The sequence below is a fragment of the Rhodnius prolixus genome, unplaced genomic scaffold, assembly GCF_049639745.1.
Source record: "Rhodnius prolixus isolate KJV_2025 unplaced genomic scaffold, Rpr scaffold_1, whole genome shotgun sequence".
In the NCBI taxonomy this organism is placed as follows: domain Eukaryota; kingdom Metazoa; phylum Arthropoda; class Insecta; order Hemiptera; family Reduviidae; genus Rhodnius; species Rhodnius prolixus.
In genome coordinates, this window is record NW_027411581.1 from 8,885,770 (window position 1) to 8,911,043 (window position 25,274).

General features: G+C 32.8%; 3 protein-coding genes across 5 annotated transcripts; 1 reads left to right on the plus strand and 2 right to left on the minus strand.

The window, feature by feature from the left end:
• The first annotated feature begins 211 nt into the window (after positions 1-211).
• Cap-H2 (Chromosome associated protein H2) lies at positions 212-13,518 on the plus strand. 3 transcript variants are annotated; one of them, XM_074133842.1, is made up of 12 exons: positions 212-628; positions 1,079-1,199; positions 1,283-1,437; positions 1,788-1,900; positions 5,747-5,906; positions 6,459-6,559; positions 7,787-7,955; positions 9,069-9,219; positions 9,530-9,725; positions 10,274-10,491; positions 12,691-12,921; positions 13,227-13,518. In XM_074133842.1, the coding sequence occupies exons 2-12, from the start codon at positions 1,113-1,115 to the stop codon at positions 13,371-13,373; spliced, it is 1,728 nt and encodes a 575-aa protein (XP_073989943.1). In that variant the 5' UTR covers positions 212-628; positions 1,079-1,112; the 3' UTR covers positions 13,374-13,518. The 3 variants fall into 3 exon arrangements, with proteins under 3 accessions (XP_073989943.1, XP_073990001.1, XP_073990088.1); XM_074133900.1 differs by having other exon boundaries at positions 212-611; XM_074133987.1 differs by having other exon boundaries at positions 214-628; positions 10,277-10,491.
• Positions 13,519-16,259: 2,741 nt separating this feature from the next.
• On the minus strand, positions 16,260-20,721 carry Ubc6 (ubiquitin conjugating enzyme 6). Its single transcript, XM_074139601.1, has 4 exons — positions 20,549-20,721; positions 18,061-18,141; positions 17,097-17,301; positions 16,260-17,024 (listed from the first exon to the last, which is right to left on the minus strand). Exons 1-4 carry the CDS (start codon positions 20,590-20,592, stop codon positions 16,899-16,901), a joined length of 456 nt encoding a protein of 151 aa, XP_073995702.1. The 5' UTR covers positions 20,593-20,721; the 3' UTR covers positions 16,260-16,898.
• A 1,043-nt stretch (positions 20,722-21,764) lies between these two features.
• Positions 21,765-25,272, minus strand: LOC141456760 (uncharacterized). Its single transcript, XM_074133058.1, has 2 exons — positions 25,054-25,272; positions 21,765-24,494 (listed from the first exon to the last, which is right to left on the minus strand). Exon 2 carries the CDS (start codon positions 24,477-24,479, stop codon positions 22,041-22,043), a length of 2,439 nt encoding a protein of 812 aa, XP_073989159.1. The 5' UTR covers positions 24,480-24,494; positions 25,054-25,272; the 3' UTR covers positions 21,765-22,040.
• Positions 25,273-25,274: the final 2 nt, after the last annotated feature.

Genomic DNA, 25,274 nt, shown 5'->3' on the forward strand with positions numbered 1-25,274 from the left:
AACACTATCCCGAAAAAAAATAAAAATAAAATAAACCTATCGACACATGAAGAGCTAGACTAATAACCAGAACATTGGACTAGCCTATATCACTAAAAAAGATATGAATATTAAAAAAATGTTTTTTTTTTTTAAATATTAATCACTAAATTACAAAACGATTTAGTTAGCCAGAATCATAGAAACCTTTTAAGCAATGAGCCGAATGAGCACATTAAGATTAAATGTGCGATACAGGGACACTTAAAAATAGCCGTCAAAAATGTTTTTTTAATCACTATACAGTACTCTTCATTTACATACAAAAACTACTGAACTAATATTTCTTCCCCTAAAATCAAGGATCTACAATGTAGATTAATTTTCCAGAAATTTAATACGCGCCAATTCTGATAAGACTGTAGCGCGAACTAACGGTCTTATTGTTTGAAGTTTGGTGCTAAGGTTTGTTGGTGTAACCTTTCCCAGTTTTCTTATTTAAATTAGTATTTGTTATTCGGAAGTAAAACCATTATTATTGTGGAAAGCCTTAAAATGAAGTTACATGATGTTACACAATCTTCATATTTATTAAATCTACATCATATTGAGTTCAGGTTAATTCTTTTTAAGTAGGTAAACATTGAAGGTATTTATCTCTTTTAAGTAGTTTTCGATTTAATAATTTCTTAAACTATTTTCTTAATTATTTTGTGGAGTGTAGATTAGGTCGTAAGGAAGTCTTAAATATTTAAGATTTTTTTTAAATTAATGTTTGTAAAAAATTATGATTTTTAAGCTAGAAAAATAAATTCACATTTGATATCCAATATTTCCTCATTTTATAACTTAATATAAGTTCAATTGTTGTAGAATGAATTATTTGTTTGCTTATTAAATCTAATTTTAGGTTGCTCACAAGAGCAAATATACTTGTTAATTTATTTATTTACTTTGTCTAAAAGACATTTAGTGTCTTCATTAAAAGATAAACCGAAAGAAATTGTTTAATTTGCATAGTTTTTATTAAACAGTATTTAAATCTTAAGAAAGGAAAACACTCAGGTGAAATTTTTTTAATTTTTTTTTTTTTTTTTAGTCGCTCTTTTCTGGTAGAATATTAATGAGGGAAAATGGATAAAGATCCAGATGGTTTTGAGACCCTTCTTAGGCCTGTAAGAGATGCCATCACTGCAAATTGGAATAAAACTATTAAGAGTGTAATGACTTTTTTTCATTTGTAGATCCGTCTTATAAATTGTAAAATTAACACTTTTGATTCACATATTATTTTTACTTTTAGTACTTGGAAAAGTATCTTGAACACTTATGTGGTCATAATAGTACAAATTTCTCCGAGGCCGCTCTTATACTACAAAATTCCATGAAGTTTTACTGCAAAAGAATAGATCTTCTATACAATGATCTCTTAAACTTCATAATGTATATAAATGATGTGTAAGTAACTTTACTAGTCAATTGATTTAGATCTAAAAATATAGTTTGTAATTTTAATAATTAATATTTATAATTAATTGTCTTAATTAGAAAAAGTATCAATTCATCTATAAAGCTCACGTTTCGTATGCTTTTATTCTCCCCTTACACAAAAATAATACATTTTAATTGCATTCCTAAAGAAATTGTGTAATGGATAGCGTTTTCTATTATTTACATCCAAGTTACTTTTTAGTCCAACAATTGAACCCAGAAACTATCGTTTATGCTCAGGTAAAATGTTTCGAAAGAAAGGTGTATTTGTTGTAACTCCTGTTTTATGTATTATGGTCTTAATTTTGATGTTCTAGGGGCTCCAGGGAAGAGGGAGTCGGTGCTAGCGTCTCATCTAAAAGAGGGAAGAGATGTATAGTCAAATCATTTCATAATGACGATTTTCATGCCCTAGGCTGTGTTCATTTAGGTCAGTACATTTCAATCTTGTTTGGTATTACTATAAATTATTTGTTGTGGCGTAGGGAGGTGGCGGCCCCATCGCCCATCCAGTTAGGATGCAATCAGCCTCCCGCGAGGGGGGTCTGTTGCATGCAGGCACTGGGGATTAGCACCCCTACGGGTTACCCTAGCTCAGGGCACCATGCACTCTCACCATAACAATACACTCACACTCACACTACATGCACTCACATCGCAGACTAAGGCAATAACAAAATACACCCTAGGGCTACCGGAGGGGGAGCAGGTCTGGAGGCTCAAAGGTGGCAGCCCCACCACTAGACTTGGGTGCGGAGGGCTAATAACCCTCCCACCTGAAACCGCGCTTATTACGAAACCTCAAAGCAAATCAACCGGACGATCTCAACGGCAACGACCTAGGAACTGTATAACGGATTATAAACTCGGAACATGGAACATTTTAACACTGTACAGACCCGGAGCTCTTCATAAGCTCTTAGAGCAGATTGACAAATACAGAATAGATATAATCGCCATTCAGGAAATCCGGTGGTTAGGAAAGGAATCTCTAGAAAAGGAAAATCATACCATATACTACAGTTGTGATGTGAGACTTCATGCATTTGGAACTGGATTTGTCATAGGAAGAAAACTCCGTCAACAGGTAATCGACTTTAAAGCAGTAAACCCCAGAGTCTGTGTTCTCCGTATCAGAGGGAAGTTTAAAAACTACAGCATAATAAGCGCCCACGCTCCCACGGAAGTAGCTGCTGACGAAGATAAAGAAGCCTTCTATGATTTATTGGAAAGGACATTCGACCAATGCCCGAATTATGATATAAAGATCATAGCAGGAGACATGAACGCTAAAGTCGGAAAAGAAGATATTTATCGCCCAACTATTGGGAATCGAAGCCTCCATGACACTAGCAATAACAATGGACAGAGACTGGTAAATTTTGCTGCCTCACGCAATCTTGTCATTGGAGGGACACTACTGATAAGTGCAAGAAACAGATCTGATCTCCAGGATGTAAGATCCTATAGAGGCGCAAATTTGGACTCTGATCATTATTTAGTTCTAGCACGTATTCACGCCCGTATATCAGTAATCAAATGTGAACGAGGGCAAAGAATTATGAAATATAACGTTGACCGCTTAAAGAATGAACAAGTCCAAAGAGAATTTACAAACTCCATTGATGCCCACCTACGTGGAATGTTAACTGAAGAAAATAGTGGGATAGATCATAGATGGGAAGAATGCTACAAAGCAATAAAACAAGCTGCTATCGAGACCTTAGGCGAAAGAGAGAGAGGAATTAAAGCCCACTGGTTCAATGAAGAATGCAGATCCGCTACAGATAAGAAAAATGAGGCCTATAGAAAGATGATACAAAGAACAAGAACTCGAGCTTTGGTAGAAGGATATAGAAGATTGAGGAGAGAAGAGAAACGCATACACCAAAGAACTAAAAGAGCATGGGAAAACAAAAAATTAGAGACTATAGAGAATTTAAGATTTGACAATCAGGTTAGGAAATTCTATCGAGAAGTAAATAACGGAAGGAAATCTTTTAAACCTAGACTGTCTGCATGTAAAGCTGAAGATGGGTCCCTCTTGACAGACCCAATGCAGATTTTGAATAGATGGAAGGGGCACTTTAATGGCCTGTTGAATGGGCCAGAGGAAGCAACGGAAGGTGCAAATACTTTTGTAATAACCCGCTCTGAGGATGATGAACTTGAACCTCCAGATGAAGAAGAAGTAAACAATGCTATTGAAAGGCTAAAAAATAATAAAGCTCCTGGCCAGGATGATTTACCCGCTGAATTCTTTAAATATGGCGGAGAAAATCTAAAAAAAGAAATCCATGAAATAATGCTGTCCATTTGGACAGACGAACGACTGCCTGCCCCATGGTCTAAAACGATTATCTGCCCTATCCATAAAAAAGACGATCAATTGGAGTGTCGCAACTATAGAGGAATCTCTCTTCTCTCATGCGCATACAAAATTTTCTCTCTTGTTTTGTTTCAGCGTCTTCTGCCGCATGTGGAAAATAAAATTGGTTGCTACCAATGCGGCTTTCGCCAGGGAAGATCAACTATAGACCAAATCTTCTCCCTAAGAATGATCCTTGAAAAGGGAAGGGAATATAAAATTCAAACCCATCACCTTTTCATTGATTTCAAATCAGCTTACGACAGTATTGAAAGGGAAGAATTATATAGAGCTATGGAAGAACTAAATGTGCCAAAAAAATTGATTCGCCTGGTAAGGCTCACAATGAGCACAGTTCGATGCACAATACGTGTACAAGCTGGAACGTCCGAGGAGTTTTTGACAAGAAAGGGAGTGAGGCAAGGGGATGCACTGGCGTGCCTTCTATTTAACATAGCGCTAGAGAGGGTTATGAGAGAAACGGAAATTTAAATAGGAGGCACTATTTTCAATAAATCGGTGCAAGTGTTAGCTTACGCTGACGATGTTGATATTATTGGAAGATCTTACCGTGCAATGGAAGAAGCATTCCTAGCCCTTGAACACTCTGCTCGTAGGATAGGTCTCATTGTAAATGAAGAAAAAACTAAATACCTAGCGGCAGACACGGATAGAAGGCTGCCGATGTCAATACCAATAGGCAGATACACATTTGAATCCGTCGATCACTTCACCTATTTGGGCTCTCAGGTCAACATTAATAATAACATAACAGCAGAAATAGCATGCCGAATCGTGGCGGCGAATCGGTGTTATTTTGGCCTGAAGCGCCAATTGTGTAGTCGCCTGGTATCCAGGAAAACGAAATGTTTAATGTACAAATCATTAATCCGCCCCATACTCACATACGGCTCAGAGACTTGGAGCTTTTCAAGAGCAGACGAGGATAAGCTCCTTATATTCGAACGGAAAATACTCCGCCGCATATACGGACCGGTTCGTTCCGAAGAAGGGTGGAGGAGAAGAACGAATTTAGAGTTAGCCAGCCTATATGCAGAAATAAATGTAGTAAAATTTATAAAGCTGGGTCGACTTAGATGGGCGGGCCATGTGGCCAGAATGAGAGAAGATGACATGCCCAAAAAGCTAATGTCAGCACAACCCCTTAGGGTAAGAAGGGTAGGCAGACCCCGGCTTCGATGGGTGGACTGCGTGGCTGAGGATAGTAGAGTACTGTTGGGGGTGAGGGACTGGAGAACGGCTGCACAGGAGAGGGAATCTTGGGCGAGACGTATTGAGGAGGCCAGGACTCAGCAATGAGTTGTAGCGCCGCTGAAAAAAAAAAAAAAAAAAAAAAAATTATTTGTTATTACTAATGGTGCCTCAAAGCAGTAAGGATTGAAAAAATTAACAATTCGTTGACACAAAACTCAAGTAAATGGCTATAATTTGAGATGAGTTCCAGATAATCATATTTCATTTTTCAAAAATTCTTTATTTTTACTGAATTGTATATGTTTCCAATGGGTTAATGTGGACCAACCACTACACTATAGTTACTTTTTAAAAGTAAATAATATTGCATTGCATTTTTTGTTTATTATACGGTTGCCACGACATTTGGTTTAGGGATTTTGAATAATCATGGAGTTAAGATTATTTGTTGAGTAATTGTGAAACAACTAAACAATTACTAAAAGTAACTAGCTTAAAGAAAGCATGTTATACTTTTTTATTCTTTTGTTTAGATACTCTTTGCAAATACCTTAATGCTTTTACAAAGAAAATAAACTTGACCTATGTAAACTATTGATACTTATCACCTATTGGCGTTTTGTTTGAAAGATTGATTCTGGATATTTATTACTTAGGAATGAAATTCTTTAAATTAGGAAACATTTGTTTCAGATCAAGGCACTAGTATAAATTTAGATAACATTGGAAAAAATGGGATAGGAAAGAAGAGTGTCGTATTAAATCCTTCGGTAAAAATTCCTATCAAATCCGGAACATCCTGTCAAATTTATCAATCTGATGGAAAGGAACTTGGATACAAGGATGAGTTTAGGTACACATTTTCTTTTCAGTCGCAATTTAGACATCGACTGTTACACAACATATATTGATTTAAATATTGTATGCAGATATGTATATATGCTAAAGTAAATATGAAATTTATGAAAATGAAAAACTAAAGCAGTAACACATAGACAACATTTAAGTCTAAAAACCATTACCGTTTTTGTAACTGTGTTTCGGATATTTTTTTAATTACCACAATTTCATTATTAAATTTTTTACGAAAATTCCTTATTATTTTCTTTGAAGGTGGTGGAAATTCTTGCAAGATTTAGTATAAATGTCGATAGAAAAGAGAGAGCCTTGATAAATTATTTTAATGTTGCCTTAAAATTTAGTTTTTGATGAGAAATTTAGGTATCTGAGAATTAGTTTATCAGGTGGTATGTAGCCCAAATAGACAGCCAAACATATTGACTATTGGAGGTGTTAGTTTTAAGAGATGTTAAGGTTGTTAGGAAGGGATAGAGACGACAGTATCTTGGTACGCTAGTCCAGTTCTCCCTTTAGAGAATATTTATTCAAATTTTGTTAATTTCAGATTGTTTTGGCCGATTTCATCTTTAAATGGACTTCTTTCAGAAGATATTAATATTAGAGGCCAGAGTTTAGAAAGATTTTCTGGATCCATTTTGGAGGACAGTAAGTTTTTTTAATTAAGTAATAGTACTTTATAAAAATATTTTTTAAATAATAGGTTATAATTAAATTTATGTAAATTCAATATTACATGACAAATACTATTCACTCACCCACAACAAAATCGCCGAAATCAAGAGGCCGACAATCATTACATATGGCTCATAGGTTCAACTTCAAATTCTGACACTAATTGCGAAACGTAAAAGTTATGTTTTTCTTATGTTCAATTTTATAGCCTGATTAACTAGAGCCTGGTGCTGATGGTTAGAAAATGAATTTTTTATCAATCTCCGCTTGCCTTAGTGAATCACCTTTAAAACGCGAAGCATGAATCAAAATTGCCACTTTCGCTCATCCCTTATCAACTTGAAATTTCTTTCAGTTACACTGTAGAAAAAGGCTCACTGAAAGAAAGTTTTACGTTTATTCTTAGAGTTTAAAAATGTTAACGTTTGATCGCGAAAAATATTTCTCCTTTACAAACTCAACGCTTCCTGGAAGTTGAATGTTAATTTACTTTTATTTTATCATTTTAGGGGGTTGTATAAACAGTGTTTATTTATCTACTCTCCAACAACAAGAATGCACAAAAATAATCGAGAAGTCGTTATCCTAATCTCTTATGAAGCGTGAAGAATTTCATTTTAAGTTTTATGGTGGAGGGACTTGCACGTGGTGATTAATGTTTATAGGAAGCCTTTGGTAGAGCACCATAAACGAATTTCTTAATGTTGGGGTACAATCAGGCTATTACGCAATCTAAACTCTCCATTAATGAGCTCATCATTACAGGGTCCAGATTTAGACTCAGCACATATGTATACGTCATGGATGCATGGATATACCGAGCTTATAATAAAATAAACAAAAAAAAAATCCGGTCCCCTTGCTTTACTTTATTAAAAGAAAGATTCCAAATATTTATTGAAGCAAATGTTCCGATAAATAGTAACAGTAACTTTCATTTCAAAATTTGTTTCGGCATCAAATAGGTTATGTTTGGAATGATAAGAATTTTAAAAAATAGTCTAAATTGAGCCCCTTAATTTTCAGAACCATGCTGTTACAAATGTATGTTCCTATTTTCATAATTCATTTCAATATATGAATTTTACATGATCACAACATAATGAATTCCATTCATGTAAAAGTATAGAACTTTACATTTTAATACAATTCTTAATTTCATTCTTTAAATTAAAAATTTAAAATATCTTAATTGGATAGCATCTAATTATGCTGACAACTGCATGGAAAATGGATGTGAAGATAGTTACGATAACGACTTGGAGTTGCAGCCGGAGTCTTTTATTCAGCAAACAACAAAAGAACCTTCAGATCTAAGACCAATATCACCAAGCTTCCCATCTCCGCCTCAACCACCGGCTCCAGTTCGGTCAGTAAAAGTGTTAATTCTTTCATAAAGTATGAAAATATCAAAAAAAAAAAAGTCAGTCGACTGAGTAGAAAAGTTGTAGGAATTAGTGTTTTTTTCATGATTTTTTATTTTGTTTATTTGCTACATATAGTGATAGAACTTTTATAAAATTTATATTACAAAGTTTCAAGGCTTGAAGCATCAAGATTACACCCATGATCGAGTAACCGTATACAGAAAATTAAACATCATTTAGGTGTCAGTCGCACTATAACTACATTAAAAATTGCTCACTTATCGTATCAATTTAGTGTGGAAATCCGCATTTCCCTCAATTCAGTGACAAATTATTTATGTGCCAAATGTTATATTTTTTTCTAAATCTTTTAATGTAAAAATAAAATTAAAGAATAAAATAATATTTCTCTAATGCAATTTTCAATCGACTGATTTTTATTAGTGTTAAAAACAAAACTGCTACACTTAATTTTTATTGGTGTTTTGATACAACGAGTTGATGTGTTATATCATTAACTTTGTAAAATCTTGTTTCTTGATGGTTTTTATCTTGCGATACGGATCTGATATTTCCTAGTTACTTGTATTCCCATTATATGTGTATTTTTTAAGATTATTTTCGTTTCATTTGTAATTTAGATCGTCTATGTAATATATGTTTTACAAAAAATTTCTACATAATGATGAATAATCATGTTAATTTTTAACTCTGTATTTTGTTTAATCCATTGATATTTTCATTAAAATTGCAAATTAGCATTTAGAATTCAATTAACTGTAACGTGACAATGATTAAGTTTTTTTTTATTAGGATGAAAAAATAAATGTCAAGTTCAGACATGATATTTATTTATTGTGCCGAGCTATCGACCTTGGGACTAGGTTCATAAGCTGACAAGACCAACTTAACACCAACGCTGAAAATAACATCTAGACAATAAGCACTGAAGATAACCTAGTCCCTAGGTCGAAAGCTGGGCACACTAAATTAATATCATAACTGAAATTGGCATTTATTTTTTCGTACTATCAAAATAATGAATCTGTCACCAAAAATAATGAACAGTAATTTCTTTTTATTGTTGCATTATAATATGAAGTTTTTAATTGCAGAACTTTGCGCCAGGAAAGGAAAAAAGAAAACATTAGAAAAAAAATCGTAGATTGGGAGCCAATTTCATTCAATTTTGTGTTTCCTCAAAGAAAGTTGAAAGTTCGCAAAGCATTCAAGCTACCTCAGCAGTTAATAGAAGAAGTAATGGAGGCGAGTAAAATTTGAATATTGGTTAAATAAAAGCATTACTACATGTGTACAATATTGGGAATATACAGGCATGCTAATAGCTAATGATCCCTAACAATAATGTTGATCTAGATAATTAATAATTTATTATTTTATGCTATGATTTTAACTGATAACTTAATTTATTAAAATGTGGAGACGTCTTCTTCTGATGTCCATTAAATTCTCTCCTATAGGCAGTATAATTTTATATTATGAAGAAGATATTAATTTATCGAATAGAAATTTATAGTAATTTATTTTTTGTCTGTCTCATTCTCTCTCTCTCTAGAAGAGGAAGAAACGTAAGAGAGATAATCAACTTGCAGATACTTCAAGTGATGTTTTGGTCTTGAGTAATCTGTTATATCAGAATGAAATATTAGGCGATGCTTGTGATGGAATAAAGTTTAAATATAATATGGCAAAAAAAAGCAGAAATTGTATCATGATGAAAAACAGGCTGAAAGGAATAGAATTAAACGGAGGTAAATTAGCGGTTTAATTAGTATATTTTTCTTTTACTTTCTCTTACCCTTCTTTAGAGGAGCGGTTTAGGAACTGGTACGTGTTGTAAGAGAAGATGGAAGGTTACTTAGTAACTGGGTGTCCGAAACGTAAAAGATTTAAGAAAATGTTTTTCACCCAGCCATTGCTGTTGTTTGTGAAAAAATAATCTTCTACCTGAACTTCACACCACATACCATTTCCGTTAAACATTGTTTCACATCCATAGGGACCTCAAAACAAATAATTATTTCTGTTGAATACTCTACTTCGAAAATTGAATACCTAGGCTTTCTGGTATTTCTCAATTCGGTAAGAAGAAGTAAAAACACTTCATTTCAGTTCGTTTTCATTATATTTATTTTGTTCCTTAACTAATTAAAGTAATAAAATATTTTATTTATATTTATTGTGAAGTAAGAAATTTTGTTTTCATTCGTTGTTTTCCTTTGGAAGTCAACTAGCAACGAGTAGAAAAGAACTTTAACTACTATTGGCCTATAATTATGCAGCATTGTGAATATTTAAGCAGATATTAATCATGAAGAAGATGAAGTAGAAGATGATTATGCGGAGGCAATTTACAGTGATCCAGAATCTGACAGGGAAACCAGTTCTACAGTCCCTTTGCAATTGAATGGACTAACTGACATTGCGGAGGATCGTGATCGCATTGATACAGCAACTTCTTATTTAGCTACTGCGGTGCAAGTAATCGCTGAGTATCATGCATTAAAAAAGCAGATTGTAAGTTTCTTTCTGAATTCAGCATCTATAATTCATACATAATTTTTTTCCCACTTTTTTAAAATATATTTTTGTATCTCTTTCAATGAATTATTAATTGTTTTGAACAAAATATTCCCAAAAATATCAGAGAGTAGTCCTTCTTAAAGAAATCTTGAGAGTTCTTTAGCGAATCTCTTTGGAGTTTAGTAATCTTAAATAAACCCAATATTTCTGGAATTATGTTTGAATATCTATTCTAGCATCTACATCGCCAATCAAAGTAGTAATTTTGTTTATATTAAATTTATTTATTTATTTAAATTTATTTTAACAAAATAGTAATAGGTTAGTTTCGTATATGTATTCAGGGTGAACCTACTTACTAGTAATGTCCATAGGCCTACTGTGTGTGTTCAATGACGTATTGGCCAACTTCATATTTTCCACTGTTCTTGAGTGACGTGCCTTAATTTTTTTTTTTTTTTTTTTCTAAAAACATTACTTTTTTGCAATAAAAATATTATTACTCAGAAAGTTTTTGTCCGAATTCGATTCTGATGACACGGTTAGAAAGACAGATAAATTTTCTAAAAATCTAGGTTAGACAGTCTCGTCTATTGGCTTACTGATGCAATTTTACAAATAATCATGGAATTAAATCTGTTCACGTGAGAATTATTAAAAAATAAAATAAAATAAAATAAATTCATACACCGTCTGAGCCTGACCATGCTCCTCATTAGCGGTTCTAACTAATTAGAACTAATTCTAAAATTACCATCATACTGGTGTATCTCTCCTCTCTCTTCTCTCTTAGGGTACGTTTACAACGGAGCTGTGAGTATAGATGATAGCAGAGATGATAACTGATAGAGTAAAATATAATCGCTGATTAGTGTGCACAACGGAGCTGTGATACATGCAACATGTCCGAGAAGTGAAGAAGAGTTTTTATGTTCAGCAGCAACGAAATGGTATATTTTAAAGAAAAAACGCTTTAGAAAATATCATGTACATACCATAAATAAAAAACGAAGAACTTTGGGTGAATTTCACCATTTATATAAGGAACTTACGAAATTATCCGGATCGTTTTTTTGAATATGTGAGGATGGGTCCACCCACATTCGACAATATTTTAGAAAAAATAAGGTCAAAATTAAGAAAACTTTGGAAAAATTGTCATGGAAATCCTATAACCATAGAAGAAAAACTAGTGATTACTCTTAGGTTAGTAATGATTTTATTGAAAAAAAAAAAACAAATAAATACACATGAAAATACATGTAAGCACGATTTAAAAAACAAAATATTGTTTAAAAGTAAATAATAAAATAATAACCAAAAATAATGAGTAAAGACAGCACTAAATAATTTTTCGACGTCCATTTTGAAGCTCCGATACTGGAGTTCAGCTAGCAGAAAAATGAAAAATTCAATTCTATCATCTATGCTCGTTTATAGCAGCGAGTATGAGTCACTAATCGAAGCTTCGTTGTGCACGCTCACATAAGAATGTACTAGGTTATTCTATAAGCGCTGATGCATCACTGCTATCATCTCCGCTATCATCTATGCTCACAGCTCCGTTGTGAACGTACCCTTAGTCTTTATCCCTTCTTTACCACTATGGCGGTATCGAGACCTTACAGAGCTTTCACTAACCGTCCCTACACCGTGTCATCTCTTTTCTTCTTCTCCAGTCCCAACCTCTTTCGCTGTTGTTGAACATTCTGTCCTAAATTCTCCTTAGTCTTCTTCTCTTCCTGGAACCTGTGACTCTGGTATCTAATCCTAATTATGTAAATATTATTTCAGTTGAAATTGAGGTTATTTGTGCTAAACGCTTAGAATAACTAAAGTATTGTCTGCTAAGAAAAAGAACCACGTGTATATTCATTGTCATACTAAACTTTTCGCCACGCTAGGTAGGTCACGCTTTCAAACCTCGTCACTCCTTACACAAAACTCACCAGAATGGTGCACGTGAATCCAAAAACGCCGGAGCCTATGCGATGTGCATCACTTCAATGCATATAGCGTAATTGTTTTAAAAAATTTAACTTTTGCAGTACGCTGCTGCGCAGCAATCAATCGCTCGACGCGTCTCGTTGTTCTTTCCGTTGCTACTTATGTTAAATATGCTAGATTAATAAAAAATGTAAATAATTTTTATTTTATTGTTTGTTTTCATTCATTTTTTATTTATTTTTGCAGTCAAGTAGGTCAACCGAGCTTACCAAAAGGGTTTCTGAGTGGCATGAATCTATTATGCCGGCTCTTGAGGCTGCTGAATCTAGAAGTATATTCAATGTACATGAATACGGCACCAAAATTTTGGACAATTTCTCTGATAATGACAACAAAACTGTCTTGAAGTTTGATAATTTAGTAAAAAATCAGCCTAAGGAAGAAATATGTCGATATCTTCTTTCTTCTCTTATGCTTGTGAGTTTTATTAGAAATATTTTTTACATACGTATTAATTTTTTACATAATTCTAGGGTAATCATAGGTTTGTTCCAACCTGGTTTGCTAGTCGCTTCCGTCCACGACACCTAATTTGGAAGTTGGAGGTAAAGCCCGTCTGAAAAAAAGGCATTACTTCCGAATGACCAAGTTCTTTTGTATGTTTAATTTGATACAAAACGAAGCTACATGCACTGTATTCATTGCTGATAAAAACACTCTTATGCAACAAGTGGATGCATGATTAGTTTTTGGTTCATTATGAGTATTGTTACTTGTTGCAGGCCAATACCTATAATGTAGACATTTTAAAATCAGACAACAGAGAACTGGCGAATGATTGCTTACAATTAAGGTTATTGAGTAAAGTGAGACATCATGAAGTTTTAAACGAAAATATAGGTGCAACAGCAGCAGATTCTCATTGTTAAAGTTTTTTAGACATTTATAATTCTAGTAATTAGACAATTTTTCTATATTCTGTAAATATATATATAAATTTGTATTTTTGTATTGGAATGGTGATTAGAAGAATCATTGTACAATATATTTGTAATATATTTAATTTAAACTAAACATAGTTTTATCATTATTTGTTAACGTTAAAACCTCATAGCTTCGATTATTAGATTATGATTTAGGTAATATTATTCTAATTTGTAATTGATTTAATATCCTAATTTGGTCACCTTGTAGCTTAGATAAAACTAATTTTTTGTCATTCTGAAAGAAGAGAAAGGTCTCTTAATTTGCGTCTACAATTATATAAGTTCCAAATCCAGTTTTCCTAAAGAACTGAAATTTTGTAGGATTAGTGACGTAATTTAATAAAAATCATCTTAGAAGATTTGATTTGTTAGGAAGTGGCCACAGTCGAATCCACTTGATTATTGAGATCTATAGAGCCTCTTTTAGTGTATGTGGTTGTGTGAATGTAAATGTACAATTTAGGTGTCCACCATGACAACCGTCTTTGGGCTTTCCTGGACTGGGCTAAATCCCTCTGGTTACAGAGAACTGTAACTCTTAAATCTTTATTCTTCCTGCTTTCCGTAAAATTTTCATTATTACCAATATCTTGCAAAACTGTCCGTCATTTGGACTGTAGGAACCTTCGCATTGTCTTATAAATGCTTCCCATTATCCCCATTTTTTCTTCGGCTTATTGCCCGCTCTCGTTACTAAGGCTGACTACTCAGATCCTGTTTTTCACCAACTCAACGACAGAAGTTTGTTTTGGATTTAATATCAGAAGCTTCCTCCTCTGAAAGCAGACTACTTGGAATCCGAGAATCGTTGTACCCAAAAGTTGCTTTAGCACCAGTTTAACTTTAGACATTTTGAGTGTCTTTTTCCTATGGTTATCTGCATATTGCATTGCTTCATCTGAGCGAACATCATCACAAAAAACACACCTTTCTGCAAGTCATATGATCACAAGCACGCGAGACAAATTGGATTTCTGGACTCAATCCCTTCCTTTATTTTCACCTGCTTTCACCAGGAACTTCTCACTATATTATTAACTCATCAATCCCTCTGATGATGTCACTTTTAATGCCTCCTGGAGATCATCAATTGGAATGAATTGATATTTCCAGTTAGACGTCTGAGAAATGATTACTGGTTTTCGCCTAGACAAATAGTATTTATGGACGACATCAGTCGATGATTTAGCTAATTCAGACCCTCCATAAGATTTTGAACTCTTGTTTATCCTTTTGCAATCTGACCTGTCCCTAAACTTCTAAGATTAACCACGAATTCAACACCCACTCCCTTACTCGTGTTTTTCAGGAATAAGTTTTGATACACTAGAAGATTCTCAACCTGCCATTTTAATTACTGGAATTATATCAGTAAAATTACCGTGCTTCTACTTGTTAATCAGCACTTTCCATTCGAGACCCAGTTTTTCACCTGCTACCACAGGTCTGTATTGTAGATTTGAGATAATGGGCTGCTAACCATCCTCTTCTCTTGTCTGGTCTTTCGATCACCTTTTTTTTTACTTGCCATGTTCTCTGCAGCTCTAGAAGGTGACGACTCTGATCTTAAGATCCCTACGCTATGTTGGGATCCTTACAAAATTGCTTTTCATATCATGTCATTCATTTTCTAACAACCAAAAAAAAATAGCCAAATTAATTAGTTTTTTTCATCTGGAGTTTGTTACTAAATTCACTAGGTCTATTTTCGCAGTCTTTTACGCCTTATTTGAATGAAACTGTTATTCAAGATTGCACCCAGTTTGCTCCTTAATTCCCGCGTCGCTTAACCCATTCTTACCGTAGCTAACTTATCAGACAGTGTTTTATCAGTTAGAAACTCGTCTACCTCATCAAAAGCAAGAATGACCCCTGTGTATTATTGCCCCGTCTGAAGTAAAGCAGCGCAAAGAATTTACTAGCTTTCACACCCTCTCCAAATGAGCGATTATTGGGGAATAATAGGGGGCTACATAAAAACAAAATCTGTCTACACCTTCACCGATTCGACTATTCTGTCTTGGATCACCTTCCCATCATTAAAAAATGTTGGTCAGAACTCTGTCGCCATCACCTTGGCAAGGTTTCTTCCCACCAGTTTCACATTTTTTTTCACTCTTCTTTTTAACGCAGAATAGATGGGAGTAATAAAGTAGAAGCTGGTTTTCATTGAATATCATAGTACACGAACCTTTAAGTAGTAATTATTTTTTTACAGTAAAGATTATTTTGCAAGCATTAATTTAATTTTGCAAATCTCCCATTCGAACTAACAAATTCAAAATTATGTTGGTTGGCGAGCATTTATTAGTATGAATGTGGTAGATCAAATTCGTGGGTGTATTAGTGAAGAGTAATGCGGGCTCTATCAGCTCGTGGCAGATAAATATTCTCTCCTAAAATAATACCTAGCTCTATCACCTCTAAATAGCTTTGAACTGGTAGGGTCTTAAAAGTAAATTTTTCTGTGTTCACTAACTTTTCGACTCGAACTACTTGATCAATAGTAGCTCTGACATTAGAAGGTCAGCAAGCAATTTGAGCAATTTTCTTCGAGATTTTGTTTTTTAAAAAAATGCCTTTAAAAGTAAACACTATTTAGAAAATGTTAAAGATGAAAAGAATATGAAAAAAGATACCTATAAGGACAAAAATAAAAGAACGGAATCCTCCTCCATGGACAAAAGTACTTTCGTCAAAAAAAATTAAAACTGTCTCCAAAACAATATGGTTTATCCAAATTACTTAATTAGCGCTGGTCTACTTAGTTGTAAAAAAAGCGAGCAAATTTTCATTAACTATTATTTGTAACAATTTCATAAACATAGATAAACAATACGTATTTTTATTTATTATGAGATTTACAGAAATGGTTGCTTAATTACATAGTTTTAAATTAAGCGATTCAAATAATTTAGTAGAAAAAATGTACGTAACTTTTGTCGTTTTTTTGTTTTTTGTTTTTTTTTGGGTGTGTAACAATGTTAAGAGCACTATTGCGATGTATACAATTGCAAGAGAATAATAAAAATAGTGCACTCAAATTTTTACATTGTAAAAATTATGGATTTGATTTAATAAGATGTGAAAAATTATTAAATGATACAACTAAAATTAACTGATCATAACACTGGAAAGATGTTTGTACTTGAATAACAGAAATGTACACATAATAACATAACCTTCACAAAATTAACATATCTTACTATTGTATGTTAATTAGTTACAAAGCAACACAACCTCCAAAATTCAAATTCACTAATAAAATAAATATTTTGAATATATTTTTCTACAAAATAAAGAGTTAACAAGTTCTGCTTGTATCGTAAAAAAAAAATTGATCACTCAACATAATGGTCCAAATATATGTTTAGAGAGAGGGAGAATAAACAAATTTTTACGCACTAAACATAAGAAGGTATAATGCAGACATGAATGTTTTCTTAAAATGTACAAAAGAATGATGGGCTAGTCTACAAAACTTTGTTCTACACAAGCTTTCACTCTCTTTTCATATTCTCGTCGATTTTCTTTGTAAAGCTGCGCTGCCATAGAATTCGCTGGAGAATTAGGATTTGGATCACTCAGAAGGGACTATAAAAATAATTCTTTTCAATATTTTGTTAAATAATTTGAAATTTTTGCAATAACTAATTTCAGTATTACCTGAATAGATGTAAGTATAGCCGATACATCGTATGTGGGACTCCATCTATTTTGTAAAATATCTAAACATATTCCTCCATCAGCATAAACATTGGGATGAAACATTTTCGAAACAAATCTCACCGTGGGAGGTTTATTGGGATATTCTTCTGTAAACTCTATAGTTAATTTGAACGTACCATCTTCAAAAGGAGTATCGTGAGGCCTGAAAATAATTTTTTTAGTAAATTAATCAAAATCGAAATAAGTAAGAAATTAGAAGACGGTTACTCATTTCATTCTAAGAAGTTAACCTAAATCTGAAAAATATTAGTTGGAATTGAGTTTTTAAAATTCAGGGATTAATAAATATTGTTCAAGGAGTCATCTGAAGGCTTGGCCCTATTATTGCTTAAGGTGCATACACATCTGAGATCATTGCCCGGAGCGTTTTTAGGGCACTATTCCTTCCCGATAGAGTTCTCAAACTCATTCACCAGGACAGAGAGGTAAGAAGCTGCTTGGAAAAGAAAATCTAAGTGTCAGCAACTGGATTGGTACCCAGAATATCCGCGCGGATGTTCAATTTGCTAACCACTTAGAAATCTAATCCCTTCCCTTAGAAATGTTATTTTTCTTTATTGTTAAAACCAGAGTAGAAATGATAACTAACTCAGCTAATCTAAACCAGGATCCATCCTTGGAAATTCTGGATTGTTTACTTCTTTAGCAGTTCGGGAAAACTTATAAATAAAAGTTTTTAATTTTTAGAACAAATGTGCATATTTAATTTTTTTTAAATAATAAGAAAAAAAATTAACTGGGGATGTTTAGCTGATGGGTGGGCTTTCCAAAGCAAATGCTTTGGTGAAGACCTTTGAATTTTGCACTTTTACTTATTTTTGCCAACTTTATTAAGCCAAATTTAAATTTTGACCGTCTTTAAAAATATTTTTTCAAATATATCAAAGAACTAAATTATTACCCAAATATGACTGCGTTCCAAATCATGATGTTATTGTCCGTGGGAGCACCACTTACTCCTGTAGGAGGGTCCTCTTGCAACCTGTTAAATTAATACTAAGCTCAGTTTAAAATTAAAAATAAAAAGGATTAATATTGATAAAATTATCAACTAGTAACAAAAATAAACAGATGACTCTAACGATTCCGTCAATGATTCGTAGTTTTGCTTTCTTCTATTCAAAACTATGATGGATTTTCATCATTCTTCAAAGATTGAATTATCTCGTAGCGTAGAGAAAGTTTACTTTCACTAGCAAAGTTGAATTATTGAATTCAACTCACTCAAACTCAAAACCAGGACTCGAAATAATCAAGCAAGCAATAACGATTGAAATCTATGATATTTTTTGCATAACGGATCCAACCATGTACATCCAGAAGAGAATGCTAATTATACTTTAAGAACGACAGCTTTGAAGAAAGCCAAAAACACTTCTTTACTTCTATTCACTTTCACACTCCTAATTACCTCCCTGTTTTTGGCGGTATCAAAAAGGACTGTAAACTAACCACATTGCAATGCTAAAGAACAATTACGACTAAAATTAATCCTAATTAACTGTATAATTTCATGAATTTCATAGCTAATAAAAACGGCCTTCAAAACGTGAACTCAAACATTAGATATGTAACATACAATTTAAAAATTTCTGACATGATAAACCCAATTTCCCGAAAGTGCTACTTAGTTACTGACTTATAGGGAAGAATTTCTATTTGAAAGAATTATGTGAATCTTTTTTTTAAATAATAATTCTCTTGGCTGATAACGAGGTCCCAGATACTTATAACTAGTACCAACAACTTTCCTCGCTTTAAATTAGATATCATTCTTTCAAAAACCTGTTAGCTACAAGCAAATACTAGTAGACATTAATACTTTCAACAGCCATCAATAATCAAAAGAAGAGGTCTTAAATATTCTTTATAAAGGTTATTAAACTGTTGAGTAAAGACTTCTAGAAAAACTACTCAAAAGATTTTTTTTCTGCAAGATGAACTTTCCAAAAAAAATTGAAAGTAAGTGAACTTTCAGCGCAAAGTAAGGAAATAAGTAAAAAGAAAGAAACAATAGTGAATTAAGAAAACTTTACAAGGAGCAGGATATGGTTGATTAAAAATCAAAAGAAAAAGATTAAAGGCATCTAAGGTAGCTTAAAGAAGAAGGCCTAGGATAAGGTGACTGGACGATTTCGCAGAGGATATTGCGAGTATGGATTTAAGAAGTTAAAGAAGAATGGAAAAAAGTAATTTAAGGGACCAAGGTCCTTCGAGGACCTTGTTAAGCAAAGAATTTCTTAGAACTAATTTCAAAGTAAGAGATTCTAACATAAGAAATGAATAGTAACGAATTTACATTTTGTTTAACAAGTTTCTACTAATCCTTTCTAATATTTCGCTTTGTGGTAACTTGACGTGAGTTCGTGAGTTACTCCATTTCAATTATTTTTCAGAACGACAAAAAAACAAGTTTTTGTAAATTAAAGATACTCGAGAAAAATATGAGGTTATACCATTACAAAATAAAAAAATCTCGATTAGAGCCACTAAAATAAGTTCCTGCGTCAAATAAGCAAAAAATAGAAAATCTGGAGTTACGATTACCTCTTTCTGACAGTGAATTGTATTTAAATAGCTAAACTCGGACTTGAAAAAGAGCAACTTCTAAAGAATACGTATATTAATAAGAATTTATTCAGAGAAAGTAAAAACTCAAATATCAGGACGAAGTAAGATCTTATTAAATTTTTCGAACACAACAGGAATACAAAAAAAAATTAAACATTCCGAATAACTAGACCGACATTTTGTCTGGCCAGAAATTTTTGTATTCATAGAAAACTAATCAAGCATGAATTGCCGTCACCAAACGTATGAGGATTTTTTTTCCAACGCATAATTGCTGCTAATCTGAGACGTCTTCATTACTGAATAATGAAATGAACTTTTTTGAAACAAAAATTGAGTATCATTTCTCAAGTTCAACGGAATGATTCAAAATCTAAATTAAATCTTCCAGTTCTCATCGTCCACACCGTTCTCTTTAGAAAATTCATGTACCGAAATTGTGCAGCTACAAAAGATATGATTTTACACAAATATTTCACAAGGAATATCACAAATAAACAAACCTTATGAATAAATACAACTGTCTGTACTGTTTAACACCGCTATCAAATTTTAAAAATATCCTCACTTTGCGAGGCGGACCGATTTTAGTTCTCTTTTGAAAGCAGAACTTAGGTGGAACACGGTCGTGCTCTTAAACTGATAGTAACAAAGGTTCAAAATTACTTGAATTCTAATAATCATATTTCAAAGCGGACAAGACTATATGAACTTTTCACTTGTATCTAAGATAGATAGATGGAAAGCTATTTAAAAAAAAAAACTAAATGTATGTTTTGAAAAACAACGGGGATTTATTTAGATCCATAAAAACCTACCTTTTAAAGTCCCTCATTAATCGCCTTCTAGCAGGGGTAGACATATTAAAAAGAGAAAACTATGAAGCTGTTATTCTATAATTTACAAAATTAATTTTAACGACAGTTATCGGAAAACTCCAAGTGCAACCAATCCTAACCTCAGTCAAGATCAAGCTTTTACCTTTAACATTCTCATATTGGCTGCAAGAGTGCCAACATTATGTTTAATGTAAGCAAACGTGTATTTTTCTTTCAATAATAAATACTTCATATTATTCTACCTAATTTAGCAATAGTTTATTATAACTTTTTTAACATTGTGAACACATCAGTTCCAAAACTATATTACAATAAATTTGAAATTGGGGCTCCGATTTAAATTATTAGAAGGAAGCTGCTCTTTACTTTTGCAATAGGAATTAAGTTTCAACTGCATTAAGACTGTTTTGAATCACACGTAAGAAGAAGCAGGTTTTAAAAAATTGTCCACTGCGTATGAAAGCAAACCTTCATGCACTATCTCTCAAAAATAAAATGTATAAGTCGTTACGAAATATGTAACGTGGTTCCTTCTAAACCCTATAAGTAGAATTCTTGTCGCCCGGAGCTTTTTTTAGAGCACCGCCGACCTCCGGTCAGTGAGATAAGAAGCTCTTAGGAAGAGAAAATCTGAGGGCAAGCAGCTGGAATCGAACCCGTGATCTCTGCGTGGGAATTCAGTATGCGCAAACCGCTCAGCCAATCCCTTCACTTACATTTTATATTAATTGTAATTTAATTTTCAAATGTCATTTATCCGGATTTAATTCATGTTATTTTATTTATACTCATCTGACTCCTGCCTCACAAATTATAAAACAATTTTATTAAAAATTAGTACGCCGTCTTCGTAGTAAAATATGTTCAAACAAAAATAATAATAAAGTCTACTCATTTAAAAAAGATTCAAAAATCAGTGTTGGGAATAAGTTACACAATTAGTGGGCACTGACAGAAGTATACTTTTCTGATTTTTTTAAGTACCGGCACTAAATTTCCTTTTACTGTTTTAGTAATCTACTCTCTTAGGATCGCTTATTTTCTTAGATAATAAAAGCCTCTTTGACACTTACTTACAACGTAAGATCGCTTTACACTAATCTCAAAGATGAAAGTAGATGACAGACACATGAATACTGGATGTTTATTGGGATAATTAATGTTCTATCAAAATAGTGATTGATATAATGCTATCTATGGAAACATTTAGTAAATTTTATTTACAATTCGCAAAGGTATGTTGCAACATTACTTGATGTTAACATAAAGATTGATTTATCAGTAGGACTAAATAATGCATATTTTCACCTGTTATTTATTTTCTTTGTCAATTAGATTCAAAAGATATTGATGAATTTCATTCCAAATTCATATTTTTAAAACGAATAAGAAATTTGATGAATAAACTATATTTTAATTCCGTATAAGTAAACAAGGCTTTCCCTACCACTTAAAAGTAAATCAATACAGTTCATTGAGTGACTAAAATATCTAATGAAATGTGTTCCTTAAGATACCAAAATTCATTTTCTACATTAGCTTTTTTGCCAAACAAACTCAAATTACAATCTTTGCACTCCTTTTCAATGCAGTCCAACTGCTTAGCTAACTTGTGACGAGGCTCTTTAAGATGAACTAACCATTCAAAAAAATCATCATAAGTTTGGACACAAATTAAACACATTCCTCCAAATTTTTTAAGTCCCTCATTTATAAAGAGGTTCTTCCTTTTACTTAAAAACTCCTTAAAAATGTCCAAACAATCACCTTCGTTTTTTTTAGAACTTGATTCATTAGTTATCAATTGCTTATTATGCTCAATTACGGAGAGATTTACTGGAGAAAGCTGCAAATCACTGGTCCTTAGAGCAGTATTTATTTCTAAGAAATTATTACTTCCAACAGTTTCTGTACTCTTGCTCTGAGAAGAAGAGATTCCTGAACAACTCTCGGATATTTCATCCGCGGCGTCAACAACTAAGAATTCTTTTTCCACATTATGTTTTTCCATGTTAGGATGATTTAATTTTAAGTGGACAGCCATGCAAGGATTTCCGTGGACTTGGTCTCCCAATATTTGTAGTGAGCAATATTCACATTGTAACGGAATATTTTCAAACTCCTGTTTACTCATTATTTTCTGATGTTTACTACATTTTAGGTGATGAGCCCAACCTTTCGTAATATTAACTGCTTTTTTACATGGTCTGCAAAAACCAGATTTGGAAAAATCTCCGCACTGTAATTTACCATTAACAGTCAAAAATTTATCAGTTATTTGGTGATTAAATGTTTTTGATTGGTTTTCCATTTTGGAAGCACTATTCTTTTCAGGCAACTGTTTTTCATCGTTACTCATTACAAGTTTCTTGGAGTCTTTTTTACAGAATCCGACGGCTTTGTTAGAGACAGAAGAAACGCTGGTCATGCCTTTGACTGGATTACAAACTTGGGGATCAGATGCTTCTTCGTTGTTACTATAAAATAAATCGTTAATTCTTTTGTGTAAGTTATTATGTTCTGTGGTCTCCAAAGCATTTCGAATATCATTTTCGGTACCATAGATGGAAAGTGAACATAGCGGACAATAATGTACAAAAAAATTGTCTGAAAAGGAAGAAATTACAGTGATGTGCTTTCTTGACAGAATATGTTGTTTAAAATCATTACTGGATGAAAAAACTTTTCTGCACATAAAACAACAGCACGATGCATACTTCTTTAAATCCGTCGGTAATCGTAATATTTCCAACAGTGAATTGATAGATTTTTTAAGCATGTCTAAAGTTAAAGTTTGTAAAGGTGATTCTTCAAGAAAATTGCTAAGATTAGTAGTGTCTGCACCAGCCTTTACTTTTGAAATACATTTATCTTGGTTTTTGTCATATACTTTAAGATGTGTGATGAATTCATCAAAATTTTTATGACAATTTGAATTTTTTAATTCATCGACGTCAGTCTCGTAACCTGTTATAAGAAAGCCACATATTTCGCATTTGAAGACAGCGATAAGTTTAGTAGAACTATTTACTGCTGATATATGCTCTTTGGAAGAAGTGTGATCAATAAATTTGTCGACGGAAGTCACCCCAACATCGCAAACATTACAATAATGTGGAATATCATCTACTAAGTGTGCACCGCTTTTAAATCCTCTTTTGATAACATTAAACAACTGTTTCACTTTTTGCGGTAAATAATTGTCATCAGCAATATCCTCTTTATAAGAACTATCTGAAGTTACACAAATATCGCCGTCCTTACTCGGGGGATTGTTTGTGCTACTTTTATTACAAGTTTTGTCATTATTTCTTTTTAATTTACTTATATGTTCATCAAGTAAATTGTGAGCTGCGATAGATATGATTTGGCTAACTTCTGTCACTGGTGCTAGTAACATAAGATGACACTTTTTACACTTGTATACTGTAAGAGGTCCTGATATTTGATTTATTTGCGTAATATGCTTTTTTGTAGAGCAATGTCGATTAAAGTCTAATTCAAAAGAAGTTGCTAAATTACAAATTTTGCAGTAATACGGCTTAAACTTTATTATATCCGGGAGAGATACTAATTTGCTCTTGGTATCCTCGCATAACATTGAAAACTTCAGGGCATGTTCATCTACTTGCAAAGAATTCGAAAGCGATTCGTTTCCCTGAGATGCGGAGGTTATTGAATCACTACATTGTAAACTCGTTAACTGCTTAAACATCTGAAGGGAAGAATTCAAATCTTCGCACGCTACAGAAAGTTCGTCTAACATACCCGAGTGCACGTTTTGCTTGTTGCATATTTCTGCAGGAAGAACATCATCTAATAGGTATCTAGTGAACGAAGAGACTCTCAAAAATAAATCCACAGTGCGTTGTTTATTAATGGTTGTAGCAGTAGTCATTGTTCCTTCCATTTTGCGCAATATTCCCTGCAAATATAATGTATGTACTAAAAATTGTTTCTTAATAACTGAGGCATCAGTACAATTCAACAAGATTAATTTCTATCGGGAAAAGAGTTAGAACCAAAAACCGTCACAAAAAGATTAGGAGAATCTGTTGCGATAAAAAATAATCCGAGAAGAAATTTTAATTCATTTATCTAATTTTCCGCCTAAGTAATTTATTTTTTTTCATCACTGTTTTTTCGGTCACAAGATGTTTATGGTTTTACTCAATGGTTTCGTTTCTCAAGAAATAGGTCTGACTCAAGAGTTTGATACTGCGGTGTAAATTGGGGTAGACCTAGTTATTATGTACATTATAATCTCTGAAGCTGAAAGGTTCGGTTAAAATTAAAAATACCTTATTAAAATTATCATCACTAAGTCTACCACATCTAATTTCTATAGCAATAAAATCTTTTAATTATAAAACATGAATTATTATTTAAAAAATCGTATTCCTTTAAAGTCACCCCAGTTTCTTAAGTGGTACTTATCCTACCCAAAGAGAAGACTAAACTAGTCCTAACCAGATGCTACTTACCAAACACAGTTTATTAACTTTTTCCTGTAAATAGACTTAATTCATAAAATGATTCAAGAGAAATGACAGTAAACAGTTATAAAATAAGTATTTCACTACTCGGTTCCAAATTTAACTGTTAAAGCAAACATTTATTGAAGACTAGTGTGTGAACAATGTACAATTTAATCGGAGATAGATTTGAGTTGTGAGTTGTAAAAGAGGAAAAATAACCTTCCACC

Bases quoted from the DNA above. Each gene is read 5' to 3' on its own strand.
- Cap-H2 (XM_074133842.1), top strand. From the start codon at position 1,113: ATGGATAAAGATCCAGATGGTTTTGAGACCCTTCTTAGGCCTGTAAGA. The intron at 1,901-5,746 runs GTCAGTACATTT...CATTTGTTTCAG, and splicing joins CCTAGGCTGTGTTCATTTAG to ATCAAGGCACTAGTATAAAT. The intron at 5,907-6,458 runs GTACACATTTTC...TGTTAATTTCAG, and splicing joins GGATACAAGGATGAGTTTAG to ATTGTTTTGGCCGATTTCAT.
- Ubc6 (XM_074139601.1), bottom strand. From the start codon at position 20,592: ATGTCTACCCCTGCTAGAAGGCGATTAATGAGGGACTTTAAAAG. The intron at 18,142-20,548 runs GTAGGTTTTTAT...TTAATTTAACAG, and splicing joins TTAATGAGGGACTTTAAAAG to GTTGCAAGAGGACCCTCCTA. The intron at 17,302-18,060 runs GTAATAATTTAG...AATTATTTTCAG, and splicing joins TGGAACGCAGTCATATTTGG to GCCTCACGATACTCCTTTTG.
- LOC141456760 (XM_074133058.1), bottom strand. From the start codon at position 24,479: ATGGAAGGAACAATGACTACTGCTACAACCATTAATAAACAACGCACT.